Source organism: Delphinapterus leucas, chromosome 20, assembly GCF_059928025.1.
Source record: "Delphinapterus leucas isolate spDelLeu-1000000601 "Yukka" chromosome 20, BTC_Dleu_Yukka2, whole genome shotgun sequence".
Taxonomy (NCBI): Eukaryota; Metazoa; Chordata; class Mammalia; order Artiodactyla; family Monodontidae; genus Delphinapterus; species Delphinapterus leucas.
This window is the reverse complement of record NC_143148.1, coordinates 8758912-8776474: the sequence shown is the minus strand read 5'-3', so window position 1 is coordinate 8776474 and position 17563 is coordinate 8758912. Positions and strand designations below refer to the sequence as shown.

Genomic DNA, 17563 nt, shown 5'->3' with positions numbered 1-17563 from the left:
AGATGGGGAAACAGAGGCACAGAGAGGAGGAGGGACTTGCCTGAGGTGACGGAGCTAAGGGGTTCTGGGACAGCCTTGTTTTACTGCCCTACTTTATCTTATGAGGCTACATGTGTAACAGGAACTTTCTGGAAAGGTAGGCAAGGGGAACAGTGAGGGTGAGTCAGATGTGTGACATGCAGGCCACTGACTTTGGGGCAGGTGGAAACAGTCTTCCATCACATTGGGATCCGATTCTGGGTTTGATTCTGTCCCTCTGGCTCCCGAGGCCCTTTGTGGGTGAGGTGGAGGGTGGGTCAGGGGCCCCAGAGGGCTGGGGACGCTGTCAGGCGCCCAGGAGGCTCAGCGCAGTGTCTGCCCCCAGGGAAGATGCTGATCCTGGGCTCCATGTTCCACCTGGCGGAGCCTGTGCTCACCATCGCCGCCGCCCTCAGCGTCCAGTCGCCCTTCACCCGCGGCGCCCAGAGCAACCCCGAGTGTGTGGCGGCGCGGCGACCCCTGGAGAGTGACCAGGGCGACCCCTTCACGCTCTTCAACGTCTTCAACACCTGGGTGCAGGTGAGGTTGACAGCAGGGTGCCCCCGTCTGGCTGTCGTTCTGCACGGGACCAGAGCCTCCCTGAGGCTGTGGCTCCTCCTTGTGCCCCCACCGCCACCCCAGGGACGACCACTGAGCCCTCCACAGGCCGGGCCTGTCTGGGGAGGACCCTGACTCCACCATTCATGGGACCAGCACGTGCAGAGGCCCCCGCCTGAGGGGGAGCCTGAGGTTTCTAAAGCACTGACGAAAGCCAGTGCCATCTGGAGAAAGTTTAGATGCCTTAGGCTGGGGGCTATATCTTGAGCACACGTTCCCTGACTGGGCCGGGTCCTGTTCTGGGCAGTGCTGGGGACCCAGTGGTGACTAAAACTACCTGGCCCGGCCCTCCTGGGGCTCCCAGCTCAGTGCAGGAGAGAGACTGTCCCTGGACAGTGACCAGCCAGAATGGGCTGTGATGGGGAGTCCAAAGGGGCTGGGAGAGCCCAGGGAGGGTGTCTGACCCCATGTGGTGTCTGGGAGGGCTTCCTGTAGGAGGGGGCAGTGGGGCTGAGACCTGGAAGAAGGAGGAGAGCAGGTGGTGCTGAGGGAGGGCCGGCAGGCCTGCCTGCCATCCTCCCAGAGGCTGGTGTTTGGGCTCACGCTGGGTTCGTCTGGGCAGTGGGTCGGCACCCCCATCCCTCCTCCCAGCTGGCCAGGCCCTGACCCTCTGGTGGCCGGACCTCCACCCAGGTGAAATCTGAACGGAGCAGAAACTCTCGCAGGTGGTGCCGCCACCGGGGCATAGAGGAGCATCGGCTGTATGAGATGGCCAACCTGCGGCGCCAGTTCAAGGTGAGGCCCGGGAGGAGGGGTGAGGGCCGGCCTGCCCAGGCAGACAGGGCCAGGAACAGACCTGGCGAGTGGGGGTGGGGGGCGCTGGAGTGGGGTGTGCATGACACCTTCTGCGGCACGGCTTCCCATCCTCTGACAGTCATCAGAGTCCCACCCTACACCCGCCTCCCCTACCGTCGCATCACCAGGTGTGGAGTGCGGCCCGGGCAAAGGAGTAGAGATCCAGGAGAGTTTCCTGGAGGGGTGGACAGGGTCACAAGCCGCATCCTCACGAAAAGCCGCCTTCTCTGGAGTGGGGGAGCCGAGCTGGCCGAGTGCCAGCAGGCCGCACGGGGCACCAGATTTGGAGCCGGACATCCCAGCAGTGAATCTGAGCTCTGCCGCTTGCTAGCAGTGCAACCCTGGGCGAGTTACTGGGCCTCTCGGGGCCTCAGCTTCTCACTCTGAAAATGGGGAGGCCAAAAATAGCCCCTGCCTCCCAGCGTTCCCATGAAGATTAAATGAGTTAATACACCTAGAGCATTTAGAAGGGCCCGACACACAGGTGTTCCCATACAAGTGTTTGCAGTTTTCATCGTCATTATGAGGATGTGGTTCGGGCTTCCCTGGTGGCGCAGTGGTTGAGAGTCCGCCTGCCGATGCAGGGGACACAGGTTCGTGCCCCGGTCCGGGAAGATCCCACGTGCCGCGGAGCGGCTGGGCCCGTGAGCCATGGCCGCTGAGCCTGCACGTCCGGAGCCTGTGCTCCGCAACGGGAGAGGCCACAACAGTGAGAGGCCCACGTACTGCAAAAAAAAAAAAAAAAAAAGAAAAAGAGGATGTGGTTCCACAGCTTGCTTGTGTTGTTAATATTCCACGGGCCTCTTTCCATTCGAGCACAAAAAGATCCAGTGCCGAGTACTTCTCTGAGGTCGTGTAGCGTGCCACGGAACGAAAATAAAAGAGCCCCTGGTGTAACCGTTCCTCTCGGCTGCAGGAGGGCAGATTGCGACCCAGAGTGGACGGTCAGCGCCAAGGCCTCCCACACAATCACAGGGGGCTCCACGTTGGGGACCACCAACATCCCAGCTGTTCTCGGCATCTCTCAACATCTCTGACTTTCTAAAGAGCGACGGTTCAACCTTTGTTGAGCCCCAGATGCTGAGAAACTAATGAAAAGTGTGGGTCCTTTTCTCTCTCTCACTCTGAGTCACATATGATATCCTATCTCTCCTCGTTGGTCGGGGCTCGATGAGAAACAGAAGGTCCAATGCAGTAGGTCCCTGGGAGACTGTTTCCAAAGGCGTGGGCAGTAGGTCTCTAATGTGCATTGGAATCACAGGGAGGGTCCGTGCTATCCAGATTCCTGAGATTCTGATTCAGTCATTCTGGGATGGGGCCCAGGTCTTGGCATTTCTGAGCGTACCTGGAGCCTGGTGATGACTGTGTGCAGAGGAGGCCCCGGGGAGGACCCTGGGTGGTGATCGCCCGGCCTCCTCTCCTCCCTCCTGGCGGCTGACCCAGGTGTTCCATTGGCCGATGACAGAGACGGCTCTTTCCTGGAGCAGTCGTGTGCCCGGCACCGTGCAAAGAGTTGTTCTCATACAGCCCCTTTCAGCCCTAGCAGGGAGGCCCCAGGAAGGTCCCTGTTCTTCATTTGAGGAAAAGTGTGGCTCTAGGGTGAGGTCTTGTGCCACCAGCAGCAGGCCCCAGACCGGAGCACGCTTGGCCTGCCCCGTGTCCCTCACTCGGGCCCCACCCGCCCCCAGGAGCTGTTGGAAGACCACGGGCTGCTGGCCAGGGCCCAGGCCTCGAAGCCGGGGGACAGCTACAGTCGGCTACGGCAGCGTCGGGAGCGCCAGGCGCTCTACCAGCTGAAGCGCCAGCATGAGGAGGGCCAGGGACGCAGGCGCAAGGTGCTGCGGCTCCAGGAGGACCAGGACGGCTGCTCCAGCGATGAGGACCGGGGCGGCACAGCCTCCCAGGGGGCCAACGACAACGTGGACATCCAGGTGAGGCGCCGTGGGGCTGACTGGTGCCTGGGGTGGGTGGGGATGGAGTTGATCAGAGCGGGGATGTGGGCTACCCTGGGCGTCTTGTGGGACATGGCCTTGCTCTGGGGTCTGAGAGGACACAGCCCTGCCCTCATTCAGTAGGCAGGTTTCCATGGACAGGAGTCTACAGAAACCCTTGGATCCACAGATTCCAGTACAAGCCCCTGGGGTAGTGGGGAGGGCCCTCAGGAACCCACCTTCCCCCGTGTTGCCGCCAGGATGTGAAGTTTAAGCTCCGGCACAACCTGGAACAGCTGCAGGCGGCCGCCAGCTCAGCCCAGGCCCTGACTCGGGACCAGATGGCCCTGCTCAAGCTGGTGCTGGGCCGGGGCCTCTACCCCCAGCTTGCCATCCCGGACCCGTTCAACAGCGGCCGCAAGGACTCGGACCAGGTGGGTCTCCTTCCCTCTCCCCGTCCCTGTGTGTGTTTTGTCGTCTGTCACCCCTTCCCAGCACCTGCTCTGTGCTGGGGATACAGCAGTGACTGAAACAGCCCTGGCCATGCCCTTGTGGGGCTGCAGTCTAGTGGCGGGGGCGGGGGATAGACTCGTTCCCAGACAGATGACCAGAGTGGTTGGGGTCGGGATGGGGACCCAGGGGCTGAGGGGGACCTGATTAGCCTTGGAGGAGGTCAGGGAGGGCTTCCTGGAGGAGGAGCCTTCTGAGTTAAGATGAGGAGGAGGGAACCTGGCAGCGGGAAGAGCAAGTCTGAGGGCCTCTGTCACCCAGCGCCCACCTTCGGCTTCTCCAGATCTTCCACACCGAGACTAAGCAGGGCGCCGTGCTGCACCCCACCTGCATCTTCGCCAACAGCCCTGAGGTGCTGCACACACAGGAACAGGAGGCCAGGGGCGGCGATGGGAGCCGAGGTACCGTGAGCCCAGGCGGGGGTTGGGGGAAGCCCTCCATCAGGGACATGAGGGGCAGGACAGTGACCTCAGGGTGCCCCTCGCCGTCTGGGGTTACCCCCTCGCTCCTCCCCACATTCAGCTTCGCTGGGGCTTCTGATGTGGGACCTGCAGGTCCCAAGAACCAGACCTGGATGGGTGGCCTTGGCAAGTCCACCCCTTTCTGAGCCTCGCCCTCCCCATGTGGTGCTGGCTGCCCCGAGCCCCGAGCCCGTCCCAAGGCCTGAGGTTTTAGCAATTAGAGCAGCGCCTGCCAGGAGACCTGTCCCGGGAGCCCCGTGAACTTCAGGGCTTGGTCCTGCCTGGGGGGCTCCCCCAGCCCCAGCGTTCAGGCAGTTGGATTCGGTCTTCCTTCTAGTGGGATCCAGGCCACAAAAGTCGCTTCAGCTGAGGCTGCACTCAGGCCAGGCCAGTCCCACCAGGGTGCCCTTCCCCAGGTGCAGGCCCTGCCCTCAGGAGCGGGCTTCACGTCTGCAACGTGAAGGTCTAGTTGTGTGCCCTGCCTGAGTGCTGAAACACAGCTCATCCTTCTGTGTGTAAAGAAAGTAACATACTGCACTGAAACGGCAAACAGTAATCCCCAAAGGTAAGGTTTATGATTTTAAATACCAAAGATAGAATTTGAAGTTTTCTCTCTAATCTTTAAGTGCTGTAAGTTCCAAGTGAATTTGCCCTCTTCCTATTACATTGTTTTGCTCCTTTTTGGAAACATTTTGTAAGTTCCAGGCATTCTGCAAGTAGAGAGTGTGTGAGGAACCCTCCGTGTTCTTGCCTAGCTGTAGCTGTCACCATTTTTCCATCCTTGTTTATTCCGTCCCCTTGATTTTTTTTTTTTCTTTTTGCTGGAGCATGTTAAAGCAGGTCCCAGACATCTTACCAGTTAGTAATAATAATAAAAATCATATTCATAAGGATTGTTTTTTTGCATCACCACAATGCTGTCATCACCCTTAACAAAATTAACAACAGTTCTTAGTGTCACTGCATAGCCAAAACCACATCCAGCCCGGCAGAGTATTTAAGGATAAGCCACAGGCATTTTACCGTGACACACGCGAGCATATCCTTTGTGTGGACGTGTGAACGGCCCGGGTGGGACAGGCAGCCACTGGGGGATGACGGGTGTGGGGTGTGGCGGGGAGCTGAGCTGTCCCCTCGACCCTTCCAGATGACAAGGACAAGATGAGCAGCAAGCACCAGCTCCTCACCTTCGTCTCCCTGCTGGAGACCAACAAACCGTACCTGGTGAACTGTGTCCGCATCCCCGCTCTGCAGGTGGGTCCTCGCCCCAGCCTCCCTGCCTCCCAACTCCCCGTGCCATGGCTGTGTCCCAGGGCAGGGGGCCCCAGGTGGGCCTGGAGGAGCTGCCTTCCCCCAGGCTGGCTGCTGTCATTCATTACTCGCTGAGTGCCTGCCGGGTGCCAGGACCTGTGGAAGGTGCACAAGGCAAGACCCGGTTCCTACTCTCCAGGAGCTCACAACTAGCGGTGGGGAGGGCGGGCAGTAGCATTAAACGCAGTGCAGCACTAACTGATAGGGTAGAGGGCGATAAGCGTTTGGGAAAAATAAAAAGAACGGGTGAGGGGATTGGGGAGGGGTGGGTTGGGGGGCAGGGGAGGGGACAGTTTCTAGTATAGAATTAGGCGATCCAGGTGGGCCTTATTGAGAAGGTGCAGTCAAGTAAAGACCTGAGGGAGGGAGGAAGCCATAGGGATCTCTGCGGGAAGAGTGTCCTGGGCAGAGCGAAGAGCAAGTGCAAAGGCCCTGAGGCACCACGTGCCTGGTGTGGACAGGGAACAGCTGGAGCAGAGTCAGTGAGGGGGAGCATGGCTGGAGAAGAGGTCAGGGAGGCAGGTGAGACTGGATCCCCCTCCCCACCACCACCAGAGGGTTCTGAGCAGAGCCGGGACAGGATCTGACACGGGGCAGAGGCCAGGAGCCCAGCAAGGAGGCGGCTGAGGTCATAGGGCAGAAGCGGATGGTGCTGGAGGCTGAGAATGTGCTCAGATTGCAGATATACGTGCGTCTATGTGTCTGCAGCCAGGAAGGGGGGTTCCTGACAGCAGTAGCTGCCACACCTGTGTGCCCACTGAGGCCACCCTGTGGTTCCAGGCCTGGCCACAATTCTCACTTTATAGGGGAGAAGATGGGGCTGGGTGCAGGGGGCAGTGAGGAGGAGGGCGTGTCCCTTGACTAAGCCACACAGTGAGCAAGTGGCTGAGCCTGAACTCAGGGTCACCGGCCACACCTAAGGCCTCCCCCCATCAGGTGGGTGTCCCTGTTACCCCGACCCCCTCGCTTCCATCCCAGGGAACATAGAGGGAAGAGAGAAACCCTTCCTAGAGCCCTGGGAGATGTTGTTGACGCTGATTTCCACTGGCACCAAGAAAGCGAACTCTGATCTGCTCCGTTATGTCTTCGTTCAAACATGTACTGAGTGGCCACCTGGCACCAGTCGCTAAGTACTCTTCCGGGTGCTGGGAATGCAGTCGTGATCAGAATGGACAAGATTCCCTGTGTTCGCGAGGCTCATGTATAAGTGGGGGAGGCAGATGGTAAAGAGAAGCACAAATGTAAGAGACCACACCAGATGCTGTACCAGTGCCGGAGGAGGAATGAAGTGGGGTGAGGGCCGGAGTCCTGGTGGTCAGCAGGACCTCGGGACAGAAACACGGCTTTGCTGGCTGAGATGCTGCCTGATAGTCAATCCCCCCCCCGCCCTGCCCCTGCCCCGTAGTTTCTGACGATGGAGACTTTCAAACATGCACAAAAGTAGGACAGCACACTGGACTCTCATGTTCTATCACCAGCCCCACAGACCCCTGGCCCGCGGCGAGTCCTGCCCTGCCCACTCACCCCCGCCCCATCCCACAGAATTTTCCCCAGTGTGTTATCTTGACAGTTTTCGAAGAGAAAAGTTGAAAGAAGTGTAGAGTGAACACTCAGTATTCCCACTCCCCAGTCCTGCAGCTAACATTCGGTCTTTGCTTTATCACCTCTCCACTCGTCAGTCTATTTTAACAGGTGGGCTTTCCTTTGAATTTCTTGATGCATTTTAAAGTAAGTTGCTGACATCAGTACCCTTCACCTGTAAGCACTTCAGCATGCTTCCTGTTAACTAACATTCAGTGTTTGTTTATATATTTTGAGGATAAAAGGTATAGAGAGTGACACATACACATATTAAGCACGCCATTTGACAAGTGTTGACAAAGACACACACGTGTAGCCCCAACCCTAAGAAGATAGAGACGGCCACTGGCCTCCAGCACAGGTGATGACTCCCCTGCCCCTGACTTCTTGGAACCTGCTCTGTATTTTACTCTTTGGTCTTCATTAGTCTCTTTCTCCGAGTAGAATTTCAGCTCCGTGGGGCGAGGACTGAGTCCGTCTTGTTCACGTTGTGTCTCTGGCACCCGGAAGAGTGTCTGGCACAGAGTAGGCGTGTGGTCAGTGTTTGTTGCAGGGCTGGGTGGACGTCTGGATGGGTGGGTGGGTGAGTGGGGGCTGGGCAGGAGCCCAGCCAGGCGAGGGCCTCTCTACGATGGCATCCTGCCCCTCCCGCCACTGTCTGTCCCCTGCCCCTTCTCTTCCAGTCCCTCCTGCTGTTCAGCCGGTCCCTGGACACCAATGGTGACTGTTGCCGTCTGGTGGCCGATGGCTGGCTGGAGCTCCAGCTTGTGGACAGTGAGAGTGCTGTCCGGCTCCTGGCGGCTTCCCTGCGGCTCCGGGCCCACTGGGAAAGCACCCTGGACCAGCAGCTGGCCCACCAGGCCCGGTGGCGGCTGGAGGACAAAGACGACGAGGAGACGGCCCCAGTCAACCGCAAGGAGGTGGCAGCCCTGAGCAGGGAGCTGCTGCAGTTCACGGCGTCCAAGGTACCCACCTCCTGGGCACCTGCACCCCCTTGGCCAGAGGGGCCATCAGCCATAGGGATGAGATCTCTGGAAGGCCTGGCTTCCAGCTCATCAGTATGCACACATTTGGGGGTTTTCAAACCAGAGAGGTTGATGACAAGCCCAGCGTCACACAGCTGGTAAGGGGGGAGCCAGGGTTTGACCCCAGGAGCCATGCCATTAACCCCTGCGGCCCTCATTCAACAGATGTTTATGAATACATGCTGCATGCGTGGTGCGGGTTACCCCTCGTTAGCAGTTAAGGGCGTGCAGGGTGTGAGAGGGAAGCTGTAAGGCATCTGTCTATTCGTGGAGGACAGACGGGAAGAATTCAGATGGAGCAGATTTGAAACTGATCCCCCACCTCTTTAAGTGGCGGGGGGTTGAGAATTGCTCCTGAGTCTATTGCTATTACACGTGGATGGGGTGCGACCCAGTGGACCAGGGAAAGGTGAACAGGCTGACGTGCTGGAGGAGAAGGGGCAAGGTGGCCAGACTTGAAGGTCAGACTTAAGGTCTGGATGTGTTCCCAGCAGTCATAAGGAGAGAAGGGCTCTGGGGAAGGCAGGTGAGATGGGGGATGGGGCGTCAGGGAATGTTCTAGACAAGCCTGTGGTCATAAGTATCTGAAACCGTGTTGTGATTGGCTTAAGCAATTAGCCCCCATAACTGAGAAGCCCAGGGGTGGACTTTCGGCACGGCTGGATCCAGGTGCTCCGATCATGTCTGCCTGAGTCTCTCTCCCCTATTTCCTGTCTCTCTTTGTTCAGGTTTCCTACAGCCTCCGGCGGCTCACAGGGCTGGAAATCCAGAACCTCTATGTGGGACCCCAGACCATCACTGCTGCCCCCAGCCTCCCTGGCCTCTTTGGCTGCTCTACCCCATCCCCCCATCCCACCAAAGGGGGCTACGCAGTCACTGACTTCCTCACCTACAGCTGCCTCACGGTGAGCACGGACCCCACCTTGGCCCCTCATCCTCCTGCCCCTGAAAATGTGACGTCAGTGATTCCCCCCACCCTCTGCCCCCAACCACACTCCAGCTTAGTCCAGGGATGCAGTTTCAGAAAGGGGCCTGCCAGCCCCGAGGGGTTCTGGGAAGGTCCCAGGCTGGCGGTGGGGTGCGGGGGGGAGCCAGGCCTGACACAGCCTGCCTGTCGCAGAGCGATGCGGACCTGTTCAGCGACTGTCTCCGCACCTTCTGGACCTGCCCCCACTGCGACCTGCACATGCCCTTCACGCCCTTGGAGCGCATCGCCCACGAGAGCACCTGCCCCGAGGCCCCACAGGATGGTCCCCCAGGTGAGGCTGGGGCAGTGGCGGCCGGGGCGCCTGTGTTTGCCCAGCTGTCCGTCCAGCTTGTGGTTGTTGACTGTGCGTCTGGGCACTTGCTCGACACTCTGGGGACTCACGACCTCAGCCGTTTGCCCTGGCTGGGGCCATGTGCGGACTCCGTCACAAGGACCCAGAGCCCGGGACCAGGAGGCCCTGCAGCCACCTCATTCTCAGGTCGTGGTGTCTGTCTCTCTTTGGTCTCTGTGTCTCCGCCTGTTCGGTCGGCCTCTGTGTTCCTGTCTGTTTCTCTGTCTCTCTCTTGCTGTGTCTCTTGTTCTTTCCTCTGTCCCACAGCTCTCTCTGCCTTGGCCACGTCCATCCTGTTGTCAGCCGGGGGACGCTGCAGTGGGCAGACCTGGGCACAGAGTCTTCTGCGGTGCCCCATGCGCCACCCGCTGGTGCTTGCTGGGGAGATGGCTGTAGGGCCACGTGGTCCCACCCCAGGGCTCTGTTTGTCTCTTTCAGTCTCTGTGTCTCTGCTTGTGTCTTTGTCTGTGTCCCTTTCACCCCCTGGGACACAGAGTAAAGACTCGCCTCTGTGTGTGTATTGATCAAGGAGGGCTTCCTGGAGGACACAGAGCTGGAGTCCCCAGAGGCCAGGAGAGAGCCTAACCCTGCCAGGTTTCTGGGATTTGGGTGGGGGTGAGAGCATGCAATGGAGCGTCCCCCTCACAGCCTCCCATCTCCTCTCCCTTAGGGGCTGAGGAGGCTGCCCCCGAGCCCCTCCAGAAGGCATCTGCCCTGCAGAGGCCCTACCACTGCGAGGCCTGCCAGAAGGACTTTCTGTTCACACCCACGGAGGTGCTGCGGCACAGGAGGCAGCATGTGTGAGCCCAGCCAGTCCTGGACCAGGGCCAGGGCTCCTGCCCAAGCCCCCAGCCTAGACGCGGAGCTGTGGTCTGGGCCCCCCCGCTGGGAGGGAGCATAACTATGTGAATAAAGTCTCACCGATGGAACTTCCCTGGTGGTGCAGTGGTTAAGAATCCAACTGCTGGGCTTCCCTGGTGGCGCAGTGGTTGAGAGTCCGCCTGCCAATGCAGGGGACACAGGTTCGTGCCCCGGTCCGGGAAGATCCCACATGCCGCGGAGCGGCTGGGCCCGTGAGCCATGGCCACTGAGCCTGTGTGTCCGGAGCCTGTGCTCCGCAACGGGAGGGGCCACAACAGTGAGAGGCCCACGTACCGCAAAAAAAAAAAAAAGAAAAGAATCTGCCTGCCAATGCAGGGAACATGGTTTCGAGCCCTGGTCCAGGAAGATCCCACATGCCGCAGAGCAGCTAAGCCCATGCGGCACAACTGCTGAGCCTACGCTCTAGAGCCTGCGAGCCACAACTACTGAGCCTGCGAGCCACAACTGCTGAGCCTGCGCTCTGGAGCCCGCGAGCCACAACTACTGAAGCTCGCACGCCTAGAGCCCGAGCTCCGCAACAAGAGAAGCCACCGCAATGAGAAACTCGCGCACCACAATGAAGAGTAGCCCCCGCTCCCCGCAACTAGAGGAAGCCCATGCGCAGCAAGGAAGACCCAATGCAGCAAAAAAAAAAAAAGTCTCACCGATGGGCTCAGATCTTTAAGCCTGCTCCTGCCCATCCAGAAAGTAGCGGCTGCCTCTTGTTGGTCCTCCTCATGGTCTGGCTCTCATCCCTCCTGCTGCAGCAGGCCATCTGAGATGTTTTAGGGTAGATCCGGGGAGCTAAGGCTGAGCAGGGACCTCAGATTCCAGGTACAGGATCTGATCGCCCCTGGCGACTGCTGATCTCCTGAGTCTGTACTCGCGGCCTCTGCTTTCCCTTGAACCTGAGAGACGCTGCATTGGCCTATGTACATGTGCCACTTTGAGAGTTGGACGGGGTGGGTTCAGTGTTCCTGTGGACCCACAGGCTGCCTGTTCACCAGGGTCGTTCTGCTGCGGGGTCCATGGGCAGTCCTCAGCCGTCCCCTCTGGACTCCCTGGCCACGTCTCCCCTACAGACATGAAAAAGATAGGGAACGCTGTGAACGATGATGATGCCAATGAATTCCGTGACTCAATTGAAATCTGGGTGACAACAGGATGGACGTGGCCAAGGCAGAGACAGCTGCGGGATAGAGGAAAGAACAAGAGACAAGAGACACAGCAAGAGAGAAACAGAGAAAGGCACAGACTACCAAAGCTCAGTCAAGAAGAAACTGCACAGTGCTATGAACTTATTAGGAAATGTAATTCTTAGTTACAAACACAGAGGACAGGATAGGGTGGGTTCACTGGTGACCTCCAGCAGACGGAGAAGGAACTCAACAACGGCTCATTCACAGTGTGAAAGGCGACACCTCTGGGCCAGCATTGCCCTAATGCAAAACTTGACTCAGACGACACACAGACACAAAACTCCTTCCTAAAAGTTTAGCAACTCATATTCAGCAACATATGAAAAGAACAGTAGTACGTCATGGCCAAGGGGCATTTATCCTAGGAATACAAAGTAGGTTTTACATTCGAACGTCAATCAGTGTGATTCACCGTATTAAAAACAGAAAATGCATTTGACAGATTTTAACAACACCTTGTGGCCTTGGGTAAACCCCCTTGACCTCTCTGCTCCAATATTTCTTTTCTCTGACAAATGAACACAGCTAAACTATTTTCCCCAGAGGTTTCATTTTGATATAGAAATCTTGGGTTTAACTTTATTTAATAATAAAATAAATATAAAAATAAGATAGAAATACAAATATAAAAATAAAATGTAAAATAAATTACTAAACAATTAAAATCAATAAAATAATAAAGATTATTTAAAAGTGCAAGTAATAAAATGGTAATTGAACTTCATCAAAATTAAAAATCTGTTCTGCAAAAGATACTAAGAAAAAGAACAACAAAAAAATGAAAATGAAAAGGCAAGTATAGACTTGGAGAAAATATTCACTATATATGTATATTTAACAAATACATATATAATAACTACATGTTACAAATATATAAACTATACAAAGAATTCTTTCAAATCAATGACAACTGCTTTATAAGAGGCAAAATACTGAATATAAACTACAAAAAGTAGATAAACGGTTAATAGGCCCATGAAAAAATACTGTCATGGAGATGCAATTAAAACTGCAATATCACAATAAATATCATTAGATATTTATAAATATTTATAAATGTCATTAGAATGGCTAACAAGAAAATACTGACAATACTAATTCAATATGTGGCACAGTCAGAGCTCACGTGTTGCTGGTGGGAGCATTCATTGGTAAAACGACTCTGTAAAAAATTCAAAGAATCTGCTAAAATCGAACCTGGGCACGTTCTGTGACCTGGCAGTTCCGCTCGTGGACACACACTCCACAGAAATGCACGTGTGTCCACCAAAAGCCAGGGTGTGTTAGCAGCATTATTCGTAACTGGAACCCAGCCAAATGCCCATTGACAGAAGAATAGTTAAATAATTGTGATGAATTCATGGAATAGAAGGACTAAACCGCAGCTCCAGCAACGTAATGGGTGTGGGGGCAGCATCAGCTGTGCTGCAGGGGGCTGCTCAGAGTTTGTTTCTTGGTCTGGACGCTGGTGGCGCAGGTATGTTTCATTTTCTGGGAAAACTCACCAAACTAATGATTTGTGCACTTTTCTGTATATTAAGCTTCAAGAGAAAGTTTTAAAAGGTTGTTGAATGAGTGCCTACCCACTTTGTATTTAGAAAGATCCTGCTAAATTGAAGTTGTACAAATTCCCCTCAAGGAAGATGAAAGCGCCCGTTTCCCCGACAGCCTCGCCAGCAGTGAGCATCATCTTTTTAACCTGGGTCAATCTGATGGGTGAAAAATAATGTCATAACGAGGGTTATTTAAGGCAGTTCAGAACAGCAAAGGCACAGCCCCACCTGGAATTTTTGTGCATGTATTGGAACAGACATGTTTCCCCAGGTAATTAATGGATAGTAAGAGCTTCTGGAACTGTTAAGGGCCATAGAATTCACCCCTGAGGGGCTGTGACCTCTGGGCCCTCAATTATGACAGATGCCGTGATGGCTGTCTCTGGGCATTTAAAGTTTCCTCCCTTCTTCCACTTATTTCTCTGTTTTTAATACCTTTAGTTGGGAAGTCATTTTCAGGGGCCATAACAGAAAAGGGATAGAGATTTGACAACCAAAAAATGGAAATATTTTGAGAGGGTAGAGTCACCATAAAGCCAAAAGACAAGCAGCAAACTGGGAGAAGTGTTTGTAATATCTGTGATGAAGTTTAAGATCCAAAATATATAAAGAGCTGCTACAAACCAATAAGAAAATGATAAAGAGCCTAGGAAGGACACAGTCAAAAGATTTGAACCCACACAGAAGACGAAATAGAAATGACCTAGGATAATATGCAAAGATGCTCGGACTCACTGGCAATCAGGGGAAATTAATGTAAATCAGTGCAGCCTGTTTGGAAAGACATTTGGGAGAATCTATCAAATGACCTGTGAAAAATGCCACTTCCCCTGGACCAGTGATTCCACCTTCAGGAATTTATCCTACAGATACACATATGTCTGGAAATGACGTGTGTAAGGATATTCACACCAGCTTTGTAGGAGCAAAATATGGGAAACAGCGTAAACATCTCTCCATATGGATCTGCTTAAATAAAACCCATCCATATAATGGACCACTTATGCAGCCATGCCAAACAACGAGCAGGCTCTGTATTGATACAAATAATATTTCCAAATTTTACTAAGTGAAAAAAAGCAAGTTGCAGAACCATGTGTGATATCCCAATTTAAAAAAAATTGACATATTTCCATATGCTCACGTAATTGAATAGAATTACACACCAGATACAATAGATACCCAGCAAACTTGAATGATGGTCATCTCTGTGGAGGGAAGGGCAGGGGATAGGAGGGGTGGGGACAGAAGACAGGAAAGGGTGATTTTTCTTTTTAAATCAAGATTATTGAGGTCTAGTTTACATACAATAAAATGTCAATACATTTTGGCAAACACACCTGTGTAACCACCATCTCAATCAAGACAACATTTTCTTTCTTTTTTTATTTCATTTTTTTAAAAAATTTATTTTATATTGGAGTATAGTTGATTTACAATGTTGTGTTAGTTTCAGGTGTACGGCAAAGTGATTTAATTATACATATATATATATATATATATATATATATATATATCCATTCTTTTTCAGATTCTTTTCCCATACAGGTTATTACAGAGTATTAAGTAGAGTTCCCTGTGCTATACAGTAGGTCCTTATTGGTTATCGTTTTATATGTAGTAGTGTGTATATGTTAATCCCAACCTCCTAATTTATCCCTACCCCCCTCCCCTTTCTCCTTTGGTAACCGAAAGTTTGTTCTAGGTCTGTGAGTCTGTTTTGACACAGAACATTTTCAACACTGCAGAAAGTTTCATGGTTCCCCCCTCTTCGGGTCAATGCCCTAGCCCAGCCTCAGCCCCAGGCAATCACTGATCTGCTCTCTGTCACCATTTATTAGATTTCTCTTTTCTAGAATTTCACATAAATGGAATCATACAGCATGTCCTTTTTGTGATAATCAAGTGTCTGAATATTCTACAGTCTCTTCATTCTCTAGATGTTTGGGTTGTTTCCAGTGGGGAGCTATTTGTGAAATAAAGTTCCTGTGAACATTCATGTATAAGGTTTTATGTGGATATGTTTTCAATTCTCTTGGGTAAATACCTAGGAGCAGAATTGCTGCCTTAGGTAGGTGTATGTTTATGTTTAAAAGAAACTGCTAAACAGTTTTCCAAATTGGTTCATCCACTTTACCTTCCCGCTCACAATTCGAAGGTTCCGGTAGATCCACTTTGTGGTTTTTAATTTGCATTTCCCTGATGACTAATGAACTCGGGCATCTTTTCATGTTCTTAATGGCTATTTGGATGGTCTCTTTTGTGAAGCGTCCATTTAAGTGTTTGATCTATTTTCTGTTGAGTTGTCTTTTTCTTCCTGGTTTGTAGGAGTTCTTTATATATTCTGCATACAAATGCTTGTTGAATGTCTGTACTACCAGTATCTTATTTGTGGCTTGCCTGCCTATTTTCATGATGTCTGCTGACGAACAGGAGTTATTCATCTTATACTTCAGTTTGTCCAGTTTTTCTGTACAATTAGTGTTTTTGTGTCCTGTTAAAGATATCTGACAACTATTTATTGAGCACATGCTATGTCCCGGGCACGACTGCTCTAGGCACTGGGGATGGAAAGTCCAAACTTCACTTCTAGGGAGCTTTCCTCGTAACACTTGCACACATGTGCAGACCGCATGTGGATATTCTGTGCTTCTGTTTGCTACAGCTAGTACCGTTTCTGCAGTACAGTTAGCAGAGGGGGATTTACTGTGATGATAGTGCCGCCGGGGTTCAGGACCCTCACTTGTTCAGGCCTTTTACAAGACCCTACACCTAATGTGTTGGCAGTTCTATAGTTTTTCCAAAAGAGGGCCCCTCGAATTGTATGAGCCTCAGGCCCCACAAAACCTGGATCCACCCAATTATATCAGAAAATTGGAAGCCACAAAGACACTCATCAATTGGGTGATGGCTGAATAAGTTATGCCTCGGAGCTCTCCTTGGCTGTAGAAAAAGCAAGCTCTCCACGCAGCATAGAATCATGGTTAAGGGCATGGATTCAGGAGCCAGACAGCCTGGATTCAAATCCCAGCTCTGCTACATACTCATTGTGCAGCCTTGGGCAGGTTACCCAATCTCTCTGGGTGTCAGTTGCTCCATCTGCAAAATGGAGGGTGATGAGAGTTATCTATCTTGCTGGGTTGTTTCAAAGATTAAGTGAATCCATACACGTAAAGTGCCTAGAACGGCGCCTGGCACATAGTAGGCATTATTCGAGTGTTTGCAGTTACACCATGAGCTGCGGGGGTGAGCACAGTGACATCTTGAGATACCATGTAGAAATTTGATGGCACTCTCATCTCTAAAAAGTCTGGCCTTGGACTTCCCTGGTGGCGCGGTGGTTAAGAATCCGCCTGCCAATGCAGGGGACACGAGTTCGAGCCCTGGTGCGGGAAGATCCCACGTGCCGTGGAACAACTAAGCCCGTGCACCACAACTACTGAGCCTGCGCGCCTAGAGCCCGTGCTCTGCAACAAGAGAAGCCACCGCAATGAGAAGGCGGCGCACCACAACGAAGAGTAGCCCCCGCTCGCAGGGACTAGAGAAAAGCCCGTGCGCAGCAACGAAGACCCAACGCAGCCAAAAATAAATAAATTTATTTTACAAAATAAAAAGTGTGGCCCTGTTTCCTAATATTCTTTCCCCATGTCCCTGCCTTGGCCTGTCACCCCTGAAACCCACAAGGGAAGCCTTCCTTGTCTCTCCCAGCTTTTGGTGCTTTGCTGGCGATCTTTGGCATTTCTTGGCTTGTAGATACATCACTGCAGTCCTCCGTCTTCACATGGCTGTCTTTTCCTTCTGGCATGTCTGGGCATGTCCAAATGTTCCCTTTTTATAAAGAACATTTTTATAAGGAACATGTTTACAGTCATATTGGATTAGGGCCCACCCGATGACCTCATCTGAACTTGACCATCTGCTAAGACCCAAATGAGGTCACATTCACAGGTCCTGGAGTTTGGACTTCAGTATATCTCTTTGGGGGACAGAATTCCACTCATAACACCCCTCCTTTATTCCACCCTCCATGTGGCAGCCCGAGGGGCAAAGCACAAACCGACTCTGTCCTTTCTCTGCTCAAAGTTCTTCCAAGATAATGGGATATTATCAGTCCTAAAAAGAAATGAAGCACTGCCATGACACGGATGAACCTCGAAAATATTATGCTGAGTGAAAGAAGGCAGACACAAAAGACCTCGTATTGTATAATTCCGTGTATAAGAAACGTCCAGAACAGGCAAATCCACAGAGCCAGAAAGTGGATTGGTGGTTGCCTGGGGTTTGGGGTTGGGGAGGGGGAATCGGGAGTGACTTTTGGGTGTGATGGAAATGTTCTAGAACCGATTGTGGTGATGGATGCACAACTCCGTGAAGATGAGAA

General features: G+C 53.0%; 1 protein-coding gene across 4 annotated transcripts in view; it reads left to right on the top strand.

The window, feature by feature from the left end:
• Window positions 1-16866, top strand: part of DHX34 (DExH-box helicase 34) — a 33794-nt gene extending 16928 nt beyond the window's left edge. For all 4 annotated transcript variants that reach the window (XM_022585245.2, XM_022585243.3, XM_022585244.3 and 1 more), the window contains 10 exons: window positions 365-558; window positions 1270-1371; window positions 3120-3362; window positions 3623-3796; window positions 4156-4273; window positions 5481-5587; window positions 7909-8190; window positions 8979-9155; window positions 9371-9509; window positions 10240-16866. In XM_022585245.2, the coding sequence (XP_022440953.2) occupies window positions 365-558; window positions 1270-1371; window positions 3120-3362; window positions 3623-3796; window positions 4156-4273; window positions 5481-5587; window positions 7909-8190; window positions 8979-9155; window positions 9371-9509; window positions 10240-10373 (1670 nt within the window). In that variant the 3' untranslated portion in view covers window positions 10374-16866. The remainder of the gene's footprint in view (window positions 1-364; window positions 559-1269; window positions 1372-3119; window positions 3363-3622; window positions 3797-4155; window positions 4274-5480; window positions 5588-7908; window positions 8191-8978; window positions 9156-9370; window positions 9510-10239) is intronic.
• The last annotated feature ends 697 nt before the right edge of the window (window positions 16867-17563 follow it).